Source organism: Daktulosphaira vitifoliae, unplaced genomic scaffold, assembly GCF_025091365.1.
Source record: "Daktulosphaira vitifoliae isolate Bord-2020 unplaced genomic scaffold, ASM2509136v1 Scaffold_1, whole genome shotgun sequence".
Classification (NCBI taxonomy): Eukaryota; Metazoa; Arthropoda; class Insecta; order Hemiptera; family Phylloxeridae; genus Daktulosphaira; species Daktulosphaira vitifoliae.
The window spans coordinates 53,302,413-53,329,612 of NW_026099572.1; the positions used below are offsets into that span (position 1 = coordinate 53,302,413).

Here is a 27,200-nt window from a genome sequence, read left to right on the forward strand (position 1 = left end):
GGACGCAAAATTATCAGAACGAGCCGTAGCTTGGGGTGTGACAAACGCAATGAAATTGAAACGCAAACTCGGTATGGGATTCAAAAAAAAAAAAGTGACGGCATCTCCGACATCGTTGAAAAATGCTGCACGAAAAGCTTTGCTTGCTGCTAGACGTGTGATCATCAAGAAGAGTCCGATGAGTGTACCTCGCATATTAAACATCCCGAAAAGCGGAGGAGTGTTGCCGTTAATTCCAATTTTTGCCGGTTTGTCAGCACTAGGAGCACTAGCTGGCGGAGCTGCAAACGTAGTAAAGGTTGCAAGTGAATTCATTCGCAATGGACGTACTGGTGTTAACGCGGGTAAAGGACTGTACATTCGTCCTTACGGATCCGGTTACCGGATCGAGAAGAAGAGGAAACCACAAAAACGTCGCTCAAAACAGAGAGTGAAAAAAAACTAATTCCGCTGCTACCCAATCGTGCATTATACGATAATGAAATAGAGCATTTCGCTCGTCATGTGCTCGATCCACGTGTATTTCGTGGTGTATTTTGTCGTGACACATTACCACGTACACAACCACATACAAATGAAATGGGCGTGATTAATCTGGACGTTTCGAGCAATAGCGGAACACATTGGGTAGCATACAGTAAACGTGGTGAGCACGTTACGTACTTTGATAGTTTTGGTAATTTACCGCCGCCATTGGAAGTGTTACGGTATTTTAACGGCTGTAATATCACATACAACTACAGAAACTATCAGACTTTCGACGAAACGAATTGTGGACACTTGTGTTTAAAATTTCTTATAGAACAAAAAAAATGTCATCCAACACAAAACCGTCATCGATAACCGTGACAGGTAGGGGATCACAAATTGAATGCCGATTTCATCCACACATTGACGTTGACGATAACTGTGAAATTGGGCTGTTGAGCTTACACACTTGGAACATAATGCCAAACATTGATGAAACTAACAATATAATCGTTTTTGGATTGCCCGGTCATGAAACCCTTGCTGAAAGTAACACTACCCGTTGGTACGTACGAATTGGAAGACTTGAGCAAATATATTGCCAGTCAGTACGAGAAAATTTCCTTTGAATATACAATCGTTGAAAAATTTAAAGATAGAAAAGTGACCTCATCGTTCAAAATCGTAGTGAACCACGTGACGATGCATTACGAAATAATGTGTGAACATCCCATCGATTTCTCACATGAAAGATCATTTTGCCGTTTATTGGGTTTCAATCTTCGGTATTTGGAACCACGTAAGACTCATGTATCGGATTATCCAGTGACAATAACACCGATTACGTCTATTCGAGTGGATTGTAATATTATTGTGGGTTCGTACCACAATGGAAAACAATCACACACCTTACATGAGTTTTCTCCCAGCGTGCCACCAGGCTACCGCATTATAGAAGTTCCCAGGCAAATTGTTTACTACCCATTGAACACAAATGTGCTGGATACGGTACGAATCGTTCTATGTAATCAAGAAGGATACCAAATAAATCTCAAAGACGAAGAATTATCCGTACGCTTGCACATTAGACATAAATAGATACATCTCTCACTTTCTGAACACACCGGGTAGCGAATGGTTGTAACATGCCGTTGATTTTTAACAACAATCGTACGACCATATCATCATCATCATCATCAACAACAGTGAAGCCCAAGTCGATACGTTACGGTGGTGGTTCCATCAAACGGTCTTGGACTGCGAATCGAACATACCGTGTGACGCCGAGGAAACTTACGAAAGATAATATCGCATATCTAAAATCACTGGGCTGCCGCGTCGTCAACAATGACAGAGTATCTACAAGTTTTGGAAAAATCCTCTCAAGACGATAACGTGAAACGAGAATATTACCTGGAACACCAAAGCTACAACAACTCGTACGGAAACAACGATGAGATTCGCATTGAGTTGCGCAACAAAGAAAAATTCACCATACCGTGTGAAAGTTACTTGCAAATAGAGGGGAGTATTGCAAAACCCACAGGAGCAGTTGGTAACATTGTAATGAATCAAAACTGTATGATGAATCTTTTCGATGAAATTCGTTTTGAGATCAACAATAAAGAAATTGATAAGGTAAAAAACGTTGGTGTGACTACGGCTATGAAAGGATATTGTTCGTTCACGCCCAACGATGTCGTACGGTTACATCCAGCCGGGTGGAAAAACGTGAATAAATTATACGATGATGGAAACTTTATGGACCATTCCGAATTTGTAGCTCATTGTCCGTTGTCAATGTGTATGGGATTTTTCGAACGGTATCGGCGTACACTGATCAACTGTAAGCAAACACTCATACTCATCCGATCGAATTCCGACCACTGCGCCGTAGCATTGTTACTGGCAAAAGACGAAGCAGAAAAAGCTTCGGTGTTAACCGCAGAAAATATTGCGCTGATCAGACAAACCAAAGTGAATATCACAAAAATTAAATGGGTCGTGAAATACTTTGAACCAAATGTGAAAACGGAATTGGGTCTGATGCGCATACTCGACAGCAAAAAATGGTTACCGTTAGAGTTTCAACATTGGGACACTGCTGTATATCCCCTTGTACCACAAACCACCACTCATACATGGCCAGTGCGTACGTTCTCGGGTGTTGAAAAACCTAAGTATTTACTCGTAGCCATGGTCACAGATGCCAATAAACGGGTACACGGTGAATTCAATCATTGTTTCCTGCGTAACATCAAGGCATACTTGAACGCTGACGAGTACCCGTACGAAAACCAAAATGCAGATTTCGACAAAGGCAAATTCTCGACATTTTATAATTCGTACGCACAATTTCAAACAATGTACTATGGAGAGATGAACCCATACCCTTTTTTGGATCGAATCAGCTACAAAAAAATCGGACCTATATTCGTCATAGATTGTTCAAAACAAAACGATACCGTCAAGTCGTCCACAGTGGATCTACGTATTGATTTTGAATGTGCAGAGCAATTTCCCGCTAAAACTTCGCTGTACTGCGTCATCATACACGATTGTCAAATGGAATACAATGCATTCACCGGAGAAGTGCGCAAATTGTAAATATAGAAATCAGTAGGATACAAAATAAAATTAAAAAAAAAAATCTGCATATAATATATACTTTTATTTTAAGTGATATTTTTGTATATAAATGACATTATGTAATAATAAATAACGATAATAAACTATTTATTTTTTTATTGACATTTAGATTTGTATTTACTTAGATAAACTGATCGTCAATTTGCTGTACCGTACCATTAACCATAAATTCGTATTTGATGTTCTGAAGACGTTCGAATAACTTTATGTACAGGCATCTCACAATCCTACACATACAATTTGGTGGTCCATTGATTCGTATTTCGTTCGAATTACTATAGCACAGAGTTACGTTAGCGTGACGTCATAGGAATTGTGTATGTGTGTGTGTGTGGGTGTAACGAGCCAGCTATAGTAGGTTTAGGTATGACGTCATAGGGCTTACCTTGGGCCAGTGCTGAAGTGTGACGTCGACCACCATAGGGCTTACCCCTAATATCAATGTTTAGGTATGACGTCATAGGGCACCGGTCGGGCACAAGCGTCAATGCGCACGACACAATCACGACGTGATAGGGCATCTAGGGCTCACATTTTCATAGCACAGAGTTAGCGTTAGCGTGACGTCGTCATAGGGATTGTGTGTGTATGTGTGTTTGTAACGGTCCAGCTGTAGTAGGTTCAGGTATGACGTCACAGCAGCTTACCCCTTTGGTCAATGATGTGACGTCGTCAACTAGAGGGATGACGTCACGAGATGCACTTGGATGCAGTCCCCACGGGCGCCGAGGCCAGGGGGGTTACGGTAGGTCAGGTGTGACGTCACCATGACGGAATGCATCTCACCTGTGCACACATTGCACCCCGGGGACAATAGATGACGTAATTAGTCGGCACCTTTGAGAGCCCGTACCGCCGCACACCTGTACACCCATTGTTTTCCCCGAGAACAATAGATGACGTCATTTGTCGGCACCTTTGAGAGCTCGTAGCGCACCTATTGTTTTCCGAGAACAATAGCGCCCCATTGTTCTAAGAACAATAGATGACGTCATTGTCGGCACCTTTGAGAGCCCGTACCCGCTATTTATATACTACTAAAAGATATCATCATCCTAATATTATAAGTGATAATATAATATCACAGTGACTTTCAAAAATATATCATGAGACGTAGTTAAGAAATCACCCTAAGTATACAAATTTTAATTTTTAATTAATATAAAAAAAAACTACCTAGTTTAAAAAGCTCTACAATAATGAATAGTTGAATAAAAATTTTTCGTCTTTTATTAGATTAAAATACCTATAATTTAAATTTTTAAATTTAATTAAATTGCGATGATTTGATAACTTTAGGATAAGTACTTATTGAGCAAATAAACAGTGAGTGGGAATATAATACAGCGGAGAGCACATACAAAGTACGAGCTATATCCTCATTTACATGTTATTGCTATGTATTAAAATGTTCGTAACTCAATAAGTACTAAAACTAAACTTATTATCGACCAAACACAGCTTTTTTAGAAGCAGACTTTAAAAAAGTTTAAAATTAAAATCAATTTTTTTTGTTAAAGAAAAATAATAAAAAATATATTTTTAACGTAATCTTAAACTGTAAAAATTATTGAAAAAAACCTAAAATATTCACTGGCTTAAAATTTATGAAGCTTAGTATAATATTTTACTATTAAATTAAGGTGAATTAAATTTAAAAAACTTGGGTTCTTTATCAATTTGTCAATTCTATTTCATTTTCGTTAATGCTACTGTGTTCCCTAAAATTTTCTAAATAGTTAGTGAAATCTATAAAAGATTTTATAACTTGAAAATCGATCCCATGCATTACACTACGAATGTACACAGATAATAAAGTTGAACCCAAAAAGTTGTCATCTTCGGCATTATAAGTGGAAGTACAATTAAAAAACATAGCGTAAAAGGAATTTAATGTTGTAGCTGTGCTATTAATAATTTCGTTCAAATTTTCTATTGTGATATTTTTTATGTTGCGTATTTCCTGAACGTATGTTTTGAACCAAATGTCATCATGTAGACAAAAATAATTATAAAAGTATGTTAAATCTTTAACTAGTCTCTTCATATTCAAGTACGCATAAAATTTTCTCAATGTTGTTTTACATTTTTTTATCGCAGGTCGCGTCGATAATATTAAATTGAAAAGATATTTTCGTATGCGTATTAAACGTGACAAAGTTACTTGTAATGTAAGAATTTGAATTAATTTTATAAAATTTCGTTGATACTCCGCTAAGCTTAAAAGTCTATCTACCAATTGGTGTTTATAAATTGAGTTATAATAATCTAATGCTAATTTTTCTTTAATATCTTTCCAATTTTCAATTTTAGCAAAATCTTCCAATAATGTTTTCATAAAGTTTTTATTTTCTAGTGCTTTATTTAATCTCAACCTATACATAGGAAACTTTTGAATAGTTTTGTTGAAATAATTAGTGCCATAAATACATTTTACAATTCGGACATGTATTTCAGCTTTACGCTGTTGCATAATTTCTATTATTTCTCCTGCCGGATTTATACTGTCATTAATTCGTACTAAGTCATTATAATAAATGCCATTAGTAAATTTATTGTTGTAGACATTATGTTCACGGCAATAATTCGTGGTAAATTGATTAAGTTCGTTGTATACTAAAGTTAATTCTTTTATGTTAAATTCTGTCCTATTTTCATGATAACCAAAATGATAATTATATAAATTTTCTGCATAACAGTAAAACAGCCACATAATATTTAATGCTGACCTTGTTTCTAAATTATACACTGAAGATAACAATCTAATAGCTTCCTTAATCATTGATTCAGACGTTAAAATACCAAATTCTTCCCCATTAGTTTTTTCATTTTTTTTTTCAAAAAACATACGTCCAATCAAAAATAAAAAACTTCTTTTATCCCATAACATTTTAAACAAAGTTAATAAATGAAGACTACTGTAAACGTACCCACACTGTATGTTAGTTAGTTCAGATACAATCTTATCCTTCAATGTTTGAGCTGATAAATTTCTTAACTCCTCCATTTTTTGTAAAGCATCTGGTTTAACATACCCAGAATCACTTGACATAAGAATTTCATACCGAGCAACTAAATCCTTAACATCTTGTTCAGTATCATCACTTGATACCAACTTTAAAAACACTAAAGTAATAACAAATAATATTTTCACACTATTTTGCATCGTGTAGCTATATTAAAACTTTTTTTATTAAACTACTACACAGTAACAGTATATAGATGTTGAATTTTTTTAGATATTTTTAAAACTAGCCTAAGTAAAATAAATTAATATTAAGAAACAAATACAGCGAAATATATGTAAAAAAATTAAATGAAAAGTAATACATTTTATCGCCATAAATTAATTTTAAAAAATAAATAATTTCATCATAATTATTTATAATAATGTATTCATACAATGACTTTTAATTTTCACGGCTAAAATCAAATGAATATATGTTAAATATTTTCAAAAATAACTTTTTATATATTATTTTAAACTATTGAATTCTTTAAAACTTTCTATAATAAATAATTAATTTGAGTATTTATTTAATAAGATATGTAATAAAAACTAAATGATTTTATCTAGGCATAGATTAAAAATTTGTTGTATGTATCACAATTTTATATTAAATAATTAATCAAGCGATCCAATAATTGTAGGTTATCACAGTATACTTAGCAATACTACCTGTAATACTCAAAGACAAGTTCACTTCTAAATAAATCTAAATACATAATTAACCCAAAAATTGATTTGAATAAGATATTTTCTATTTTATTTCATCTCAGCTTATAGTAATTAAAAAAGAAAAATAATTTAAATTTTTTAAAAAAAATTACTTTTTTCATATGAAAAATTTCAAAATTTAGACGTGGCCACTATTTTAAAGAGTGATTCAATTGTATTAAAATATTTATAGTATAATTAAATTAGCAATAATACAGATTATTAGTGAAGTAAAAGAGATAATAGCATTTTATAGTTATTAGAAAAATAAAATCATAAAAACGTTTAATTTAAAATAAAGTGATAACGGATAATAAAATATTTAACTATCTATGATCACTGCAAATACGAAAATTTCAAAATAATTTTGAAATTGTATAATAATTATGCAATTTACTAAAAGTTATTGAGGAAAAATATTTATCTTAACAAAATTAATTTTTAAAACTAAAATTTGGATTTTTACTGTTTTATTTATTTTGATTACATTTAAATGACCCGGTATGTTTCGATTTAGTATGAGTAGAGCTCGATCGACCCTGTTTTTTACTGAAAATTTAGACTGGGGCAAATGCCCAATTCCCTCACCCTCCAGCTAATGACGCAACTGCAAATACATCACTTAACGACTAATCAGCAGATATGAAACGCACCAGTGTAGACGTATAAATATAATTTAGGGTCACGCATGCAATCAAAACGTGTAAATGCAAAAATATCATGGTTATATTTAAATTAATTTTCAAATCAAATTATATTTATAAATTAATTATTGATTTTTTTTTATAAAAATTATTTGAATTAAAATACATTAAAATGAATCCTCCAAGGAGTTATATTAAGAATTTAATAAGTATGTAAGTAATTACATTGCATTTTTTATTTAAAAATATTGTTTTAAAAAAAATATTTAACTATATAAGCTACATAAATAAAGAAAATCATGTATACGTGTTTCGAGAGCAATGCTAAAAGTAAAATTAAGTATTGAAAATGGTAAAATTGTTACCGAATTACATATATGCCATGTTTTAATATTTTTGTTTGCTTTTTGAGTTAAACATTTTTAATATTTTTTCTTCGGTGAGACACTGTAAATAAATCGTATTTTTTATTTTTTAAGTAATTAACTAAATTTAATTATCGTAAACGAAATTGTCCATTCAGTTATGAAATGATAATTAATTAATGAGAGTCAGTAATATCAAACTTTATTTTTCTTTTTTTATAATATTTCGGTAATAATTACAGCACTAAATTATTCAAAAACAATTAATTGATGTTAAAAATTAGAAATATTATAGCTAATTATTTCATTTGTTTAAATGTATTATATATAAACCATTCTATTACTCGCGATATAAATATAATATTGGAAAAACAATTTTTTATTTATTTTAGTTACATGTAACTCTTGATTTACTAGCTAATAATTAATTTTTAAAATCATCCCGAATAAGTTAAAAGAATGTCAATTTTATTTTATTAAATAGTTATATAAATATTTGACTAGCTTGTTAAGTAGGAAATATACTAATTAAGAAAATGACTGGTCGGTAACGACTTTTGGACCAGTAAATTGGTTGTTATTTTTATACTTTTGTGGGACGAAGAGTACAGTCCATAATTGACTATAAAAATAGCATAGTAATAAAAATAGCAGCATATAATCCTCGCTTCCAGTCATTGCTTTAAATTGTTAATAACTTCTATAATCCAAAAGTTGTTATCAACTAGTAATTTTCTTAATTAGATTATTTCCTATTTTATAAGCTAGTTAAATATGTATGTTGTCTATGGACAATTAATATAATATTTGTTTTTTTACTGATATTAATGTAACTCTTTGTTATTTCTCTTAGGGGATATAAACTAATTAAAAACTCTCAGTTCTTAATGTAATATAGCCAGCTATCTAGCTGTTGGCCTTTTATATTACTGTTAAAGGGCATATAGGTCTCGTACCCAAACAGCATCATGTCATAATTATAATTGTAAATAAATAATTAATTAAAATAATTTGTCATTATTATTATAGATGCGTTATACTGACACCCGCATATTAGAAATTTGTAAAAAAATTATTCAGTATTATGTACAATTTTGTACAAACGAAATTAATTTTTGTACAACCCACTTTGCCCCAAGAAAATAGTTTTCCTCTCTGGGTGTAACGTTACCCCAGCACACGTATTTGTAAATTTTAGACTTCAATTAAATTAAATCTATTAAAAATGTATATAATTAAATAATTTACCACGTTGAATCATTAATAGTGCTATTTAGAAAATAAGATTATTCTGTAGTAGTATAAACACATAAAAAACATTAACAACTTTTTTATAAATGTATTTTAAAGCTTTTGACAATATTTTACCTGTTACTTATAGTAAAACAATTATATATGGTTGGTATATGATTGGTTTGGTATTCCTATTATTCCGTATTTAAATTGGAAATTATTTAAATGGTTTCCATAAAACTGAGACTGCATAATCTTGTTTTGGAATATTAAAATAATCTGGAAAACTTCTCGATGCAGTTAAATCTATTAAAATCTTTTAAATAATTTCGATAAAAATATTACTGCACTCATGTTTAGATTACAGTACTCAAGAAACAATATTTTTTCTTAATGTTAAATTTTTCTTAATGAAATAATGTGACCAGGGTAGCACATTCACACATAGTGTGAAATGAATCTTTCTCTTCTGCCTACACTTCTTACACAGTAGTGATTCTGTCACCCCCATTGTGTAGAAATGTTTAAGCAGATGACCATCTCTTATCAGTAGTTCAATCAAAGTGCTTATTTGATATCTAGTCAAGTTTTTAATATCTCTTCATAGTAAACCGTATTAAATGTAGTAAAAAACTATTTTCTTAGAGTAACAGGGGTTGTACAATCATTAAATTGGTTAATACAATATTGTACATAAAAAAGTAATACTTACTAGTTTTGGGACGCTCAAATTTAATATTTTTAAATGCGAGTGCTGGGGTAACGTTACACTGGCACCCAGAGAAGAAAAACTATTTTTTTGGGGCAAAGGAGTTGTTACAAACGTTATCTCGTTTGTACAAAATTGTATATATAAAAATACATAATTCTGAATATTTTAGCTTCGATGCGAAGCTGAGAAGGTTTTAATTTTCCTGTGATGTGTTTTTTAGCTTCGATGCGAAACTGAGAAGGTATTGGTTTTACTATGATGTGTTTTTTTTTTTTTTTGTGTGTCTGTTACCACTTTTTCTCAACTCTCGCCGAACGGATTTCTTTCAACGATACGTCAAAAGATCACAAATTGTATCTAGTCGAAGACATTACTCTAAAAATTGAAAAAATTTCCCTTGTTCCCCGTAAATGAGGGAAACCTCCAAAAAAAATACAAATTTAAAAATCGCTAATTTTCGAAATTTTTTCAATTTTTTTTACTAAAAACTGCCGTAACTTTTTCAAAAATGAACATATGAATATAATTTTTTTTTTATAGATGTTTGATGTCTTTACCTATCATTTGGTATATTTGTTTATAAATCTGACCCCTTACCTGCCCACAAAGCGGATTTAAAATGACAACTTTTTCACAAAAAATTTACTTTTTCAACTTAACTTTTTAAAGTATTCCGGAAGGTCCGACACTTTTATATATATCTTAAATTAAAGGTAATGAAATGTACTTAATTATGAAAAAAAAAAATTTGACCTCTGGACTTGTCTTCATAGTGAAAATGGCTACCAAATGCTATTTTTGTATTAAAATTCTCGATTTTTTTTTTTACATTTTTAACTTTATTATGCTATAACTTATTGAAAAGTGTATGGATCAAAAAATTTTTTTTATGAGAAATAATATTTTTTAATAATCCCTTTTTCATTCGACATACTTTATCTTAATCAGGATATTAATAAGAATCTAGCAGATCATGTAGCATTTGGAATAATACACCAATTTTTTAAAATTAAACACTATCTGACATAGATTTGCATTGGAGTGTTTTTTTTATAGTGATTTTAATCAATGTCAGATATCATTATACTTGATCCAACTATGCCACATCACCACTGTGCCGCGACCCCCCTGTGCTGGTTTTTTTTTCAAATTTCTAATATGCAAATGTAACATATAAACATAGAACTTTTTAACATAACTTTTGAAAATGGTCCTGAAATTCTCCAAGCTTTAAAAATTTATTTAATTAAAGCGAATGATACATACTATAACTTACAGAAAAAATTTGATCTTGAAGACTTGTCTTCTGTATGTAAACGATCCTCGAAGTGATGCAATAGAAATTTTTTAGGTATACAATTGAAATATTTAGAATTATATTCCATATAGTTTATTCTTATAGTTATATTTTATAATATACTAATATTCAGAAATAATTCAGGCCTAATTTCAGCAATGGTTTTGGTTGTTGATGTGTTATTGAATTTCATGTTAATCCAGATTTTTATAGGAAAATATTAGTTTTTACTAACTAATAATAATCTCACATAATGGGTTAACCCATTTAAGCTCAGTGACCTATATGTAGGACACAGGTTTATAGGCATTGGTATCAGATCTACTAGGTGACAGTGTTTTTATTATATAAAAATTATTTGGTTCAATAGAACTGATGGCTTTAATACAAAATCATTACATTTTACAACAGTGTATTTTTCAGTCACCATGGCGTCATTTTCAAGATGATAGAAAAACTCTAATTGCTGATTTGAAATCAGAGCAAAATTATTTTTAGAAAAAATATTATTGAATATGAAACAATAGATGTATATAGGATATTTGCATATACAATTTTTTAGGCCAATAACAAATTTCAAAAAAATTTAGACATCTTTTTTTTAATATGAATTGTATATCTACAAAAATGTCTTTATAAACTTATTCATAAAAGTTAATGTTTTTGAGATAGACAAAAAAAACTACCCTAAGGGTGTATCATTTTTAACCCTCTTTTTCGGGTATTCAAACAATTCTAAGGGATAGCACTATGCAATTTAAAAGTGCATAATTAATGGTCATCCTTCTGAACACCTACATAACGCATTTCAATTATTTTTAGCTGTTATAATTAACTGATTGATAATTATATTTATTATTAATGCTAAAATTTAGACTTAATCACGACTTAAAAAATTAATTTGTCTGTGTACTGATTATTAGACATTGCAATCATTTAAATATTATTAAAAAAAAAATACCAATTTAGCTTATGGCCACCCCCTAGTGATTGGTAAATAAGTAAATGGGTTTCTATTGTTCTTATTGTTTGTAACAATTGACCTGTTTTCTGACTTACTAAACACTCTGTGACACGGACCGCGTCGTTCTCTATACACGGAACCCCGCGACCNATTTATTTATACGTGTCAACTCTGCATAAAATTGTGCAATTTTGTAATACTGATAAAAACACTTCTTTTATTGAAAAATCATAATTTAAATATTTATTAATCACAAAATGAATCCCTTTTTTGGAATATATATATGTATATGTATATAAAGTGAAAATATATTAGAATGAATAAAGTTATGTAAATTTACATTGTCTTGTAATTTTTATAAAAGAGCCTAATATTTATGTATATTTCAACTAGTCACATTTTAAAATTACAATTATCATTTTAATGACAAAGTATTATGAATTACAAATAAATAAAGTAGGAAATAGCTTTTTGCCTTTTCTATAATTATAAAAAATGTTTTAAGTTTCTTTTAGAAAATTTAGTATTGAATATACAATTAGTCTTTGTTTTCAATTTATTGGTTTGTTATGGAATATTTTTACCATATCCGAACCTTTTTCCCCAATCATAATTGTAACTGCATTTGTATTTAATGAAACAATAACAGGTATAATTGAACTGTCTATCACTCTTAAATTTTCAATTCCAATAACTTTTAAAGTAGGATCGACTACCGATGTTTTATCATCTAGTGGACCCATCTTACAAGCTCCAACTGGGTGAAATATATGACCTGCGACATTCTGTATTGCACATATCCAATATTCTCTAGTTCCCCAATCGTAATCTCTACAATTTGGTATTTTAGTTTGATCAAAATTTATACCAGCTTTGATAAATGGTTCAGTTTTTGATAGTTGCACAACATAATCAATACCTTTCAATATAACTTCATACTCTTTATCATATGATAAAAAATTGGTTATTATTTTTGGTTTATCTGAAAAATTCTTTGAACGCAACATTATTCTTCCAGTACTTAGTGGATTAAGCAATACAGGTACCATAAAAATCAGATCACTTTTTTTGTTCAATTCATCATACATTTCTGAAAGTTGAGAGGAAAATCCGTAAAAATTCTGAAATTCGCTATTTCCATTCAAAGTGTTTTTTGAGCTGTTAAAAATATATCTTGCAGGATAAACTTGCAAATCTGGATATTCCATTTCTGAATTTGATTTTATGAATATATTTAAATCTAATAAACCTAATGTAGATTTTTCATTAGTTGTAGCGTTTAAAAGCTTCTCTATGTAATCATTAGCATCTCTTTGTTTTTCTTCTATAGTTTTTTCTTTATTGTATGTAAACACTAAGCCTGGGAATGACACATGATCTTGATAGTTGTAGCCTACTTGCAAGTCTTTTACTACATCAATTCCAAGGCTTTTCAAATGTTCTGCTGGTCCTATTCCAGATAACATAAGTATGTGTGGACTCATTATTGCTCCAGCTGATAAAATAACTTCATGTGAACATTTTACTGATTTAACCTCGCCATTTGGTGTAATAAATTCAACTCCAACGGCCTTATTATTTTCAATCAACACTCGTGTGACTGCTGTATTTTTTGATACAAAAAGATTTTTTCGTTTACTAGCTGGAATGAGGAAAGCTTTTAAAGTACTACATCGAAGACCCTTACGCGTAGTTGTATAGATATTTCCATATCCAATTGTTGGCTCTATTTGATTGAAATCCTCTATAGAACTTAAATTTAATTGCTCATTTGCTTCAGCAATTATTGGATAAACGTTGTCTATTATTAAATTACGACTTACAGTAAGTAGGCCATCTTTGGAGTGTATGTTTGAATTAAATCTTTTTGAGTCGGTAAAATTTTCGGACTTCTTAAAATAGGGAAGTACGTCATTAAAACTCCATCCAGTATTTCCATTACTTTCCCAACCATTAAAATTTTTTTTTGTACCTCTAAAGTACATCATTGCGTTCATAGAAGATGTTCCACCAAGCATATTACCTCTATTAATTGTAAGTGTCTCTTGATCTAATGATTTAAAAATGTGTTTTTCTGGTTCAGAATGAAACTGCCAATCATATTTTGTTCTTAACGTATTAGTGAATTTATATGGTATTTCACTTATTTCAGGAGGATCACCGCCAGCTTCCAATAATAATATGTTCCATTCTGAAATTTCACTTAACCGTGAAGCAACAGTTGCTCCTGCACTTCCAGCACCAACTACAATGAAGTCAAACTTTTCATCATTAGTGTTTGAAAATAATTTGGGTGCATAATTAAACGGATATTGAATAGCTTCCACAAATCCTAAGGTCTAAAAAAAATATTTATATCATTTGTAAAATGAAAAAATGTACACACAATATTTTAGTCCTATTCTTTCTGTTATTATGAAACTTTCATTTAATTTCTATTATATCATTTTATACGATAACAATTTAGTCCTCACATCTCAATATCTTATTACTATTATAAGATAGCTAACGCAGCGTTTGGTGATTTTAACACAGTAATCCAATATAACACCAACGAGGTGTCAAAAATACATACATAAATATTATTATGTATTCACGGTCATAAAATGTAGGCCCTAATATTTACGAGATGCTCCAAACTAAAAACTTATACTCTGTATATTCAGTGAATTATAAACAATAGAATCTGTTGGAACAGTCAAAAATTAGACACACACATTTGATTTTTTGTTGAGCCACTCTATGAGAAAAATATCTACCATTTATAATGCCTTAAACTATTATAAACTTTTGTTATTTAAATAAAAACCATATTTTTTTTTTAATTAAATTGGGGCATCTCGTAAATATTTCAGGGGCTTCATTTCATTTTTTTTTTGTGTGTGTAAGATTTCAAGTAGGCCATTCTTAAATTTCATCAGGCCATATAAAAAATAGAAATACTTACCTAAGTAAAATATTCTTCTTTTAATTTTTCCATAGATTGTGAATCACAATTAACATAATCCCATAGGAGAGTATATGGCTTACATATACTATAGGTATGGCGAACCCAATAGTGGCAATAGTAGAAATGAGTAAAAAGGTAGAAACGGGGTGGCAGTGATACTTCGAGGAAAGTCAAAAGACAAAGGACTCAACTCATACCACCTAAATGACAGATTTCTTATAGTGAACATAGAAGCAAAGCCTACAAACATTTATATTTATAAGTGTACTTCCCTACATCTAGAAGTACGGATGAAGAAATTGAAAAGACATACGAACAGATTGAAGAACTAATGCAGTTAACAAAATGCATCTCAAACGTATTTATCATAAGCAATTTTAACGCCTCAATAGGCTATGAAAGAAATAGCTTCTCTGGAAAATATGGACTAGGGAAGAGAAACAAAAGAGAGAGAAGATTGTTATAATTCTGTGGTTAACGGGTACTGATAGTAACAAATACGTACTTTGAAGTACCGCTAAGGAATGATATACATGGAAAGCGCCTAGAGATAGAAGTCGGTATCAAATAGATTTCATCCTCGTAAAAACTAAGTTCAGAAATCAGATCAAATCTAGCTATGCTTACCTAGGATATGACATCGATACGAACCATAACTTGTGATGCCATAATGCAACTTCAAATTTAAGAAAATAACAAAAGTAACAAAAGAGAAGAAATGGTGCATTGGAAAACTAAAATACCAAAATATAACAGAAGAATTCAAAAGGAATTTAGATGAACTTGAAACTGGAGAAAAAGTCTGGAATAATATGAAAATGAACATAATTACAGTTGTAAATAAAATAATTGGTAAGAATAAAATAGAACCAAAGAACCCATAGATGACTGGTCAAATTCTTGAATTCATTGATAGAAGGAACAAATTAAAGGACAGAGAATACAATTTATATAAACAGATAAAAAACAAAGTAACAACAAAATGCCGTCTAGAAAAAGAATTTTGATTAAATCAAAACATACAAGAAATAGAGCATGATCTACTGAGCAACAATACAGGAAAAGCCTTTAATAAAATTAAAAACTGTAATATAAACTCAAGACATCCAACAACATATTTAAAGATAAAAATGGCAAAATTCTGTTTAAAAATTAAAAGGTAAAGAGTTAAAGAAGTGGAAAATGTATATGAAAGAAAAGAGGATATCGAAAATGAAGAGGAATATATAAAAAATTAAATAGATGAAAATGAAGATAGAAAAGGACCTGAAATACTGATAAATGAATTCGAAAAGTCTCTAGGAGAATTGAGTGACAAAAAAGCAACAGGAATTGACGATATTCAAGCTGAACTACTGAAAATATAGGAGAAAAGACAATGATATTAAAGATAACTATAATAGTGGAAGTCTACCACTGGTTTTTGTCAAAAATAGAACTATAACAGTTCCGAAGAAAATCAAATCAACAGAATGTGGAAACTATAGAACTATAACGCTCTTTTCTCACGCTTCAAAAATACTTCTAAACATTATGAAGAACAGATTGAGAGAATACATAGAACAAAATATATCTGAAGATTAGTTTGGATTTAGGAAAGAGTGAGGAATAAAAGAAGCGATATTAGCACTGAGACAGATCCTTGAGAGAAGAATTACACTGAATAGAAATACTATAGCAACATTCATAGATCTAGAGTAGGCTATTGATTAAGTGAATTGAAAAATCTTATTAAAGATATTAAGAGAAAAACAAATTGATTGGTAAGTGTCGTAATATGTTAAATGCTTTGCATTACGCACCTTACAATTATCAATGAAAAATGTATAATCTGTATTTTAAACAACTTGTAAACAAACAAATAATTTATCTGTCATAACAAATACAATGTTCAACACAATTTCTTATTATATATATATATATATATATATATGTCAATTTATCAATTGTTAAATATGCTATCTCAATATAATAATCATGTAATGTATAATTAAATACAATAAACTAAAAAGAACACTAAAAGCGCTGACAACAATATCCCTGGATTGGAGGTACTATCATTTTACTATAAAAAGCACTAAAATCCTTTCAGACTTCAAGGAGTGAGAAAGAGAGAGAGTTTGCTTTCTCCGAATTGAAATAAGAATAAAAAAAACAATTATCAGTCACAGCTCTGTGTTGTTGTCGGCTGACTTTTAAGCGTTTTATTTATATATGAAAAGATCTTGTTTTAATTATTTATCTTTTGACAAAGTGCGAATTAAATACTTTTAATCATATATAAACATATCGAGATATTTATCAAATCATCTTACAGCAATTTGCAAAAATAAAAGAAGTAAGTAATTTTATGTTATCCCAATTACTTTGAGTTAATAAGTTTGAGTAAAAGATGACAAAGCAATAGATAATTTATTAAATTAATATCTTAAAATGTCAATTTTGACTGGTTGGTTAAAGAAATTATACATAATCACGTTATATAGTATTCGTGAACTGGCTCTGCCGTCTCGTTGCCTCTTAGATAGGACATTAGAAACTAACCAGACAAAAGTTTATTATACCTCGAACACATGTACTGCGTTTATTATTTTTATATCTACTTGTCTTTGTCATTCTAAACCGTCGAACCATACGATCCCGATAGAACCACAACATCAGATTTTCACCATATACAAAAACCCAAGACCTGATCATCATTATTTCTATTTTTATTTTATTAATTTTTGTTATTTGAATTATAACATAAGATAGACGGCTTATCTTCAACTTATATAAAGAGTACACAACAGAAATAATCGTAAATGAATCGGTAAAAGAAGCAAGTATAAGGAGAGGAGTGAGACAAGGATACCCTTGTCGCCCTATCTATTCAATCATTTTATTGAAATGAGCATAGATATAATGAAAACAAAGACCAATGATATGAAAATAAATGGTCAACATATACACTGTATTAGCTTTGCGGATGACATTGTTATCTTAGCAGAGTCTGAACATGACATGAATAATATTCTAAAAATTCTATCTAATGCACTTGATAAATTTAAAATGAAAATAAATTCAATGAAAACCAAAACAATGCTTATAAGTAAAATTCACTCAGATCTAAACCTTAATGTACAAATAAACAATACACGATTAGAAGTCCGAGAATTCTGCTACCTTGGAAGTATCATAGCTTCCAATAACAAATCAACTCCAGACATCAAAAAAATAATAGCATTGGATAGCAAGCATTTCAAAACAAGAATCAGCTTCTCACCAATAAAAATCTGAGTATTGGCACACGTAAAAGATACGTTAAAACATTTGTCTGTAGTTTGCTTTCATAAGGCAGTGAAACATGGACAATTGACAAGAAAGATAGAAGCAAACTAGAGGCATTAAAGTTATTGATATGGAGAAAAATGACGAAGACAAGATGGATAGACAAGAAAAGAAATGCGTAAGTGCTACAAGAAGTATGAGAAGAATGACACCTGATGAAGGTGATTGAATCAAGAAAATAGAGTTAATCGGACACATCATCCGACACAATGACTTTATAAGCAACATCTTCAAAGGAAAAATAACTAGATAGAAACCAAAATGACGCTCAAGGAAACAATATTGGAACTTATGAACTGTGTGTCTTTTGTTTCACTGAACATTTGGCGTCAGAGAGGAGTGGCTACAACGACAATACATTACCATTAATAGATGATGACGATGAATCAATATAATTAGTAAATATAAATTATAATAATATTTACTATTTTAATAATATATAAAATAACATAGCGTCGGAGTCGTAGCAATCGTTGAATTTTATATTTATTAGTTCATTACCGTTATCAATGATTTCCGTTAACTGCGCGGCAAAAAAGACGTAATAAAAACAGTTATGAATATCAATATCTTGTGTCCGGTTCGAATATCAATGGCTTAGTATGATATATTTATTGTTTACTTAATTAATTGATAACAAAATATTTGTTCATTGACCCATGTAACTATAATAATACAATGATTTTAAAAATTGAATTGATATATAAAAAATTGGTGTATTATTTTTGCAGACCAATTGGGACTATTTTTAAGGTAAGGGTACATCCGCACACTCTATGCCCTCCACCCAAATAACGCCCCTGAAATATTTGGGTTTACATTTTATGATAGATATAATTACTTCTAGGTAATAATATCCTATTATTATTATCATTGTTATTATTATTAAGCATACTTGAGTAGAATACTTTTATAAATCATATTTACAAATTATTTTATATTTTACTTATCAAACAAAATAAGTTATTAGAATATATTATAAAATACTATACACAATATATATTACTCAGCCTAATGCATCAATTAAATACTTTTTAACAATTTAAACACTCACATTTATATTAAATTTTTTTGTAATACAATTTTTTTCTTTCAAAGTTATCCTAATTAAACAAACTACAAAATTACCGAATAATAATACTTAAAAAATAATTTCCATATTAAAATTATGAAGCATGTATATTTATTCAAAATTTTAGATTAATATACATTTCTCAAATTTTCACCAATTGAATAATAGATAAATTGCATGATTTAGATTAATAAATATATTATTTTTTAGGTTAGATAAATATTTTAAACAACGTTTCTGTGATATTCAGAAAAATATTATGCCCAAGTATGTTATTATTTATTTTAATATTATAATAAAGCAACTAATAACAATATAATATCAGCCTTAAACTACAACATACGATTTTTATAAACCAGCTCAAAGAAATAAGTACAGTTATTTTGTAAATTATCAAAAACTCTTAGGTTTAACAGTTATCTATTTGATTCGATAAGAAGCAATTTTTAACCGGATATAAGGTGATAAAAAATTACATCGCCTACATTGCACGTTATGTTATTATTATTGGAGCTCATTTAACTCATTAAATAGTTTTAGATAAACTTTAAAGGCATGAATGCCTGAAAATAGGCGTAATACGGGAGAGAATTCTTGTAAATACGAGTAACGCACTGAGGGGTAATTTTTGATGTGAAATAAAAGGAAATGCATCTTGAGTAAAAATCTGAGTGGACTTAATTACCCCAATCCGGTGCTGTAAGTATCTAAAAAACAAATCAATATTTCTACTCTTTTAGAACATCAAAGTAACCTTACTATAACAATAAAAAATAAAGAAGTAGAATAAAAAACCCAGCACAGTGAAGTCGCGGCACAGTAGGGACATGGCATAGTTGGGTCCAGTTTATTATATCTAACAGAGATTAAAATCACTATCATAAAAAACGCTTCGATGCAGATGTTATACACCATCACAAATACATACACCGCTAATTATTCAGTAGTCTATAAATTATTGTCTATTAGTCATCAAATTAAATATAAAATATTCGTGTCAATCCTTTAAGCTATTCCGAGAATTATGTCTAAAAATGCATTCATCCAAATCTAATGTAATAACTATGAGAAATTCTTTAGTTGTGACAAATCATCTATTTAAGTAAAATAATATGTAATAAATAACACAATTGAGTAATAAACAGATAATAGTAAAAGGTCTTGCACATATAGATGAAATCAATTTAATATAAAAGGGCATAAAAACTGTCAATCTCTCTCTCTACTACTTCACCTTATAAACTTTCAACGAATGCAAGAAGTGACTTGACAAAATACGATTTTTCATAGAAAACTGAAGTATATTCATTTTTTGAACCTTACTCCAGAAATCATTAAGGTAAAATCATATTTCACAAAAGATCTATAAGGTTTAAAGTTAAGAATAATGAATACATGAATTAAGTAAGGAACCTGAAAAATATAGTGGTATATAATTAATAGTTGTATTTTATTTTATATTATATTAATAATATTATATTTTATAATATTTTATGAATGTAACCAATGTTATTAGTCTCTTCAATCACTAAATCGTATTTAATCATATAAACTTGTGGTATTATTTTACTGATTACTACTTTTGTTATTTATTTTGCTAAACTTAATCAACATAATTTAATGAGATGTATAGATTATTAATATTATTAAAAAAAATTAAATTTACTTAGTAAAAAATAGTTACTTGTTCATTCTTTTTAAATTTTCTATCAAAATAATTTAAGTAGAAATTTTGTTAAGTATATTAAAACATTTTTGTTGTTTTTAAATCACTCTTATAATATTTAAAAAAATCAAGCTACTAATTATGATTATATCCTGAATAGAGTCTTATGATATAATCTTTGCTATTCATTTTCAAAAATTTAACTCTGAAAGTTAGTCTATAGTTAAATATAATGTAAAAACTTTCTAATAATATAACAAATAAGAACATGATAAAATTAATTTATATAATTCTATTTAATTTCGTGCATTATAAAACTTAATTTATTATTAATTCAAAATCTACTTGAACTGTGTGTGATTTTTTTAAATATAAAGAGTGATTCGCTTATCATGAACCACTTAATTAATTGCTAAATAATATAGTATTGAGAATTTATTTAGTGATTGCTAGAGGTAAGAAAAAAGTGTTGTTATTTTTGTCTTTAGTTATTTTTTAGTCACATTTTTCCTATTGTCTAGGTACAAAAAATTTCAATAACTTCTAAAATTCTGGTCCGAAAGTTATTATCGATTAATCTTTCTTACTTTTCTTATATTAGATTTTTCTAAATAAGAAAATTATCTATTAAGAAATAAACAAGTATTATATAATAAAGCATTGAAAAGTTGGTCAATGCTAGAATAAATAAATATAAAGATCTCCGATTTTCAACTTTTTTTTTTAAATGAAAAAGTTTAGTAACATAAACCTAGGAAAATTATTCGCGAAAAACAGACAATTTTTTTAGTGCTCCAAACACATAGTTTTTATTAGGATACGATTTTATATCTGCACCTTGCAAAATATTATGTACATTTTATGATACTTCAACAAAAAAAAAAAATAACGTCATATTTACAAATTGTATTTTGTTATAACACATACACCACTAATTATTAAGTAGTCTATAAATTATTGTCTATTAGTCATCAAATTAAATATAAAATATTCGTGTCAATCCTTTAAGCTATTCCGAGAATTATGTCTAAAAATGCATTCATCCAAATCTAATGTAATAACTATGAGAAATTCTTTAGTTGTGACAAATCATCTATTTAAGTAAAATAATATGTAATAAATAACACAATTGAGTAATAAACAGATAATAGTAAAAGGTCTTGCACATATAGATGAAATCAATTTAATATAAAAGGGCATAAAAACTGTCAATCTCTCTCTCTACTACTTCACCTTACAAACTTTCAACGAATGCAAGAAGTGACTTGACAAAATATGATTTTTCATAGAAAACTGAAGTATATTCATTTTTTGAACCTTACTCCAGAAATCATTAAGGTAAAATCATATTTCACAAAAGATCTATAAGGTTTAAAGTTAAGAATAATGAATACATGAATTAAGTAAGGAACCTGAAAAATATAGTGTTCTCTAGAATAAAATATTGTCTGAATAAATAAAGAGCATCAATAATGTTTGTACGAAGTTAGCCAGCCTAGTCCAATCTTTGAGTAGATTACCTGTGTAGTCAATTATAATAAAGACTCTCTTGCAAAGATAGAGGACCTACAAGTGGTTCCTATACTACTCGAGGTATTTATTGACACGACTCACAGTCAGCACAAGCCTAGATAACTACTGGTACGAGTGGCGTTGTTGATAATCTATGTGTGATCATTAATCACAATAATTTCTATTTCAAATTATTACTATATTAATAAATTTTCAAACATCATTTGCTTTTCTATATTTTACATCTTCTAATGCATCTTCTCGTACTCATATCCCGAGAGAAAATTATATTACATCATTTTATTCAATAAATATTATTGTAACTCAATCATTTTCATGCTCATACAAGACCATCTGTAAAATCTGTAGATAATGTTTAATTTTAAAAACTAATGGATTATTCCAAAAGCTACATGATCTTCTATTTCCTTATTTATATTCTGATTACAATTTTTATGATTTATAAGTGTAATATATGAATAAATAAATATATGAGCCGTTCGCTGCAATAATGACCTAAGTGACAAATCATAGTTTTGAGAAAACAAGGTTAAAAGATTTAAAAGTGTATTATTTTAAGGAGAATGACGAGAATTAGAAAACTAAGTTTTTCAAATGCAAGTAGCAGTATCATACAATGAAAATTCATGATCAAAGAACTAAAATTTTAATGTTTTAATTGTTAAATAACCGTTTAAATATTAAATCACTTAGGTCGTTTTTCAGGCGAACGACTAAAAGTTATTGATTTTTTCAAATAATCAGTCATAAAATTATATTAATTATAATTATTATTCACTTTTTATGAGGTATAAGGAACCAATACTCTTTAACTAAGGCCCAAACTTCATCAGGTATTTTTTTTAGGATTCGGCTGTTTGCTACGATTTTCTGTAGCTTGGGAAACGCTTTGTTTGCAAAACCTTAATACGGTCTTCATTCTGCCATCGCTGATTTGATATAAACTAATAAGGAACTCTTTACACACACTTATATCTTTTCCATGTAATTTTAAACTGTACTTCCACGAACACTCTCGGTTTTTTGTTACGGGAGCCAGTTTATGACGTTTAACTCCTTCACGATGTGCACAACTCATTAAATAAGTATCCTGTTTTTCTTTATCTTGTGAAACATAAAAATTTCTAAAAAACTCTTTTTGGGAATCTCTATTAAAATTTGAAAAACATTGGGCCCGACAACAATGTTCTATCTTTCTAAACTGTTTGCGAGATACATCATTTCCAGCTATATTTTTATACGCTTTGCCGCTGTTACGTTTATCTTTTCTTTTGTTACGGGCCCATTTTCCACTTTTTAACTTTCTTTTTAACCCCGGATTGTCACTAGCCATGGAAGTTGAAGTTGTTGATGTTGATACATCCATAGCTGTTATTCTTCAAGTGGATAATATTAAACAATAGTTATTTATAAAAGCCTCTGTATACTAACGCACTATGCTAATCAGCTGTTACACGGGAATGCAACTGTGAATTGGCGCAGCGCTTTCTTTTACGCGCCTATATTCATTTGTTCACCACGGCCTCAATAATTGATATTTTTTTATGAAATTTGGTAGGGGTACTTATGAATAGTTTATCTACCCGTTTCTAGTGTCGCCCGAAAAACGACCTAAGTGACCTTAGGTCATTATTGCAGCGAACGGCTCATATGTAACACTTTATTTTCGAAAATTTAAGTATTGTTNATACATATATGAATAATACATAAATATAAATAGTACTTATCAAAAAAAAATTATAATAATCCATACATTTTTCAAAATGTTATAGCGTTATAAAGTTAAAAATATAAAAAAATTTTTTTTATAATAATCGTATTTTTTTTATTAAATTTGATGTCTGTTTTCTCCATGAAGACAAAATAAAGTCAGAATTTTTTTTTCCATAATAAATTATAATATTTAGCTTTAATTTAGGATATATATAAAAGTGTCAGACTTTCCGGAACACTTTCAAAAATTAAGTGTAAAAGTTAATTTTTTGTGAAAAAGTTGTCATTTAGAATCCCCCCCTGTAAGTAGGTAAATTCAGAACAGTCCCGATATGAGTAACATATTATTCATCATGTCAATTAATTACTTTTAGTACTCATTACATTTCTGTCTTATTTATATAAAAAAATTTGAAAGTTTTCTTTAAGGGATATATGGAAAATAAAAAAAACTTTCAGTCAATAATTGTATATATTGACTACAAGTAGTCTAAAGCAATGGCGAATTTACAAGGGTTTCAACGGGTTTAGACCTCTTCAGGAGCTGCTGCGAGCATTAATTATTGTACACGTTGCATAGATCAGATTTCTTGTTATTTTAAATAAAATATTTGGAACTTATTTAATTTTTCCATAGATATATTTTTACAGTTTGGATAAAATAGTTAGTTGTAACGAGGTTCCCAGGAATCAAATATATAGAGATTATAAATGTATTTTTACTTATTTTCAAATTACTTACTTCTCAAGTGGCAATAATTACACTATGTCTGTTATTTCATCTCAATAAATTCCGTATTTGACAGACAAGATTTAACATAAACGTTATGTTAAATCATTTATAATTATATTAAACTTATAATTTCATAAACGTTATAGAATTATAATAAAAGTTTTAAGCAAATACTAAAAATTTTTTTATAATAAAATATCATGTAAAAAACAATTCTCTATTCAAATTTGTTTTTATTTAATAATTTCGATATATTTATAAAATTGTACGTAAATTAGCTAAAAAATTTTAAATGAAAATAAAAATGCCAAGAGTTTTATGAGAACAGATACACACAATGAATATTCAAACAAAATCCGTCGAGAAATATTACTTAACATTTATATCTATTTCATATATTGATTATTACGTAACAGAACTCGAACAATGGTATGTCAGTCACAAGATTAAACTTAATAATTTTCAGTCATCAAAACAGAAGAAAATGTAGATTATTTTATTCAATTAGCATATTATTATAAAGAATATATAGAATTAATAAATCATTCGCTGTTATCTACTGTATTTACTATATCAAAGAGAAGAATATAAAAATGGCAAAAAAGATTAAAAAACAGAAAGTGGTCTTCAAGCTATAACAGTCAGCAATAAAGAAATATACCCAAGTATTTCGAAAGTTTATCAAATCCTTGTTACTTTACTAGTCTCCACTGTAATAAACCGCAACTTTTCAAATTTAAAGCTAATCAAAACATATTTAAAAAATACTATGACAGAGGTAAATCATTTTTATAACTTAATACGCATTATTTAAGATTTTAATTATAATTAGTGAAATAAAAGAAATACATTTAATTTAAAAAAAATTACTTGGCTAAACTAAACGGGTTGGCAATGATGACAATAAATAAAGATGAAAATTATTTAACAGTTTATGCAGTTCTCGCAAGATTATATAAAACAAAAAGGAAGATTAGATTTTTTGTTATAAAATTTAATAAAATATATATTAATAATTATATTTAATATAGTAAGATATTTTTTGGACTCTTCCAGAAAAAGGTTGAAAAACCACCACCGATCTGAAGTGTTAATCACTGAGAGCATGTTATCGGTAACAGTTATGATTCAAAAAAACTATTTCCAGTCAAAATTTCATTTTGGTTGCTATTCAAATAAAAATATTTTCTTTATTACTCCCGATAGAAAAGTTTAGATGTACCCCTGACAGCCTTTATACTAATACATTTAACTAAGTAGAAGATAAATTGGAAATTTGTTCATCTTCTTTTGTTAATTATAATTAGCTATTTTTCAAAAATAAAAAAAATTGTACGTAAAATTTGTTTACGAATTTTGCACTTACCCAAAGTAAACTGACCACTTTTAATGTAAATTGATAGATCATGTCTGTGCTATTTTTTATAAATAGAATATATATAGCAAATTATGTTTAAAATATTTTACTGTACTAGATTAAAATTTAAATTACTCAAATAAAAATTTAAAAAATGTTCAAATTAAAAATGATAGATTACAAATAAAATAATAAACATTAATACATAACTATTTGGTATATTTCGAAATATGAATTAAATCAAATATTAAACGGTATGGCTTATTCACATGCTAATAAACTTTTGACTATAATATTGTACATCGACAATGCTTGATTTATACTAAATTACAATTTAATTGGGTTTTTATTCAGATTCGTTATCATACCATTACGTTATTAATATGATTATAAGTTAGTTTTTAAGACAAACAACAGCAACTACTTAATAAACTACAAGATAAATATTATTATCATTATAAATACCACTAAGTAACAACTTTTGGACCAGTATTATAGAAATTAACAATTTAAAGTAATGACTGAATGTGAAGCGCGGGTGTTGTTATTTTTATCACGAAATTTCTCGGTCTCAGCCTCCTGCCATCTACGTATAAAACTACAGACATATTTTAAATTTTAAGATCAAACTCGATTCAATTAGACATGATAGAATATTGAGATTGGGCAAAATAACTGTTATTTTGTTTTTTAGAGTGATTTGTAAAAATAGATTGTCTGAAACATAAAATATAAATAATAAACTCCGAGAAAACAAACAATTATAATTGTTATTTAACTAAATATTAAAAATTAA

General features: G+C 28.6%; 2 protein-coding genes across 2 annotated transcripts; one reads left to right on the forward strand and one right to left on the reverse strand.

The window, feature by feature from the left end:
- Nucleotides 1-1,815: 1,815 nt before the first annotated feature.
- On the forward strand, nt 1,816-3,075 carry LOC126894433 (uncharacterized). The gene has a single exon (XM_050665479.1). It carries the CDS (start codon nt 1,816-1,818, stop codon nt 3,073-3,075), a length of 1,260 nt encoding a protein of 419 aa, XP_050521436.1.
- Nucleotides 3,076-12,319: 9,244 nt separating this feature from the next.
- Nucleotides 12,320-26,709, reverse strand: LOC126904797 (glucose dehydrogenase [FAD, quinone]-like). The gene is made up of 2 exons (XM_050684057.1): nt 26,414-26,709; nt 12,320-14,389 (listed from the first exon to the last, which is right to left on the reverse strand). The coding sequence occupies exons 1-2, from the start codon at nt 26,453-26,455 to the stop codon at nt 12,602-12,604; spliced, it is 1,830 nt and encodes a 609-aa protein (XP_050540014.1). The 5' UTR covers nt 26,456-26,709; the 3' UTR covers nt 12,320-12,601.
- Nucleotides 26,710-27,200: the final 491 nt, after the last annotated feature.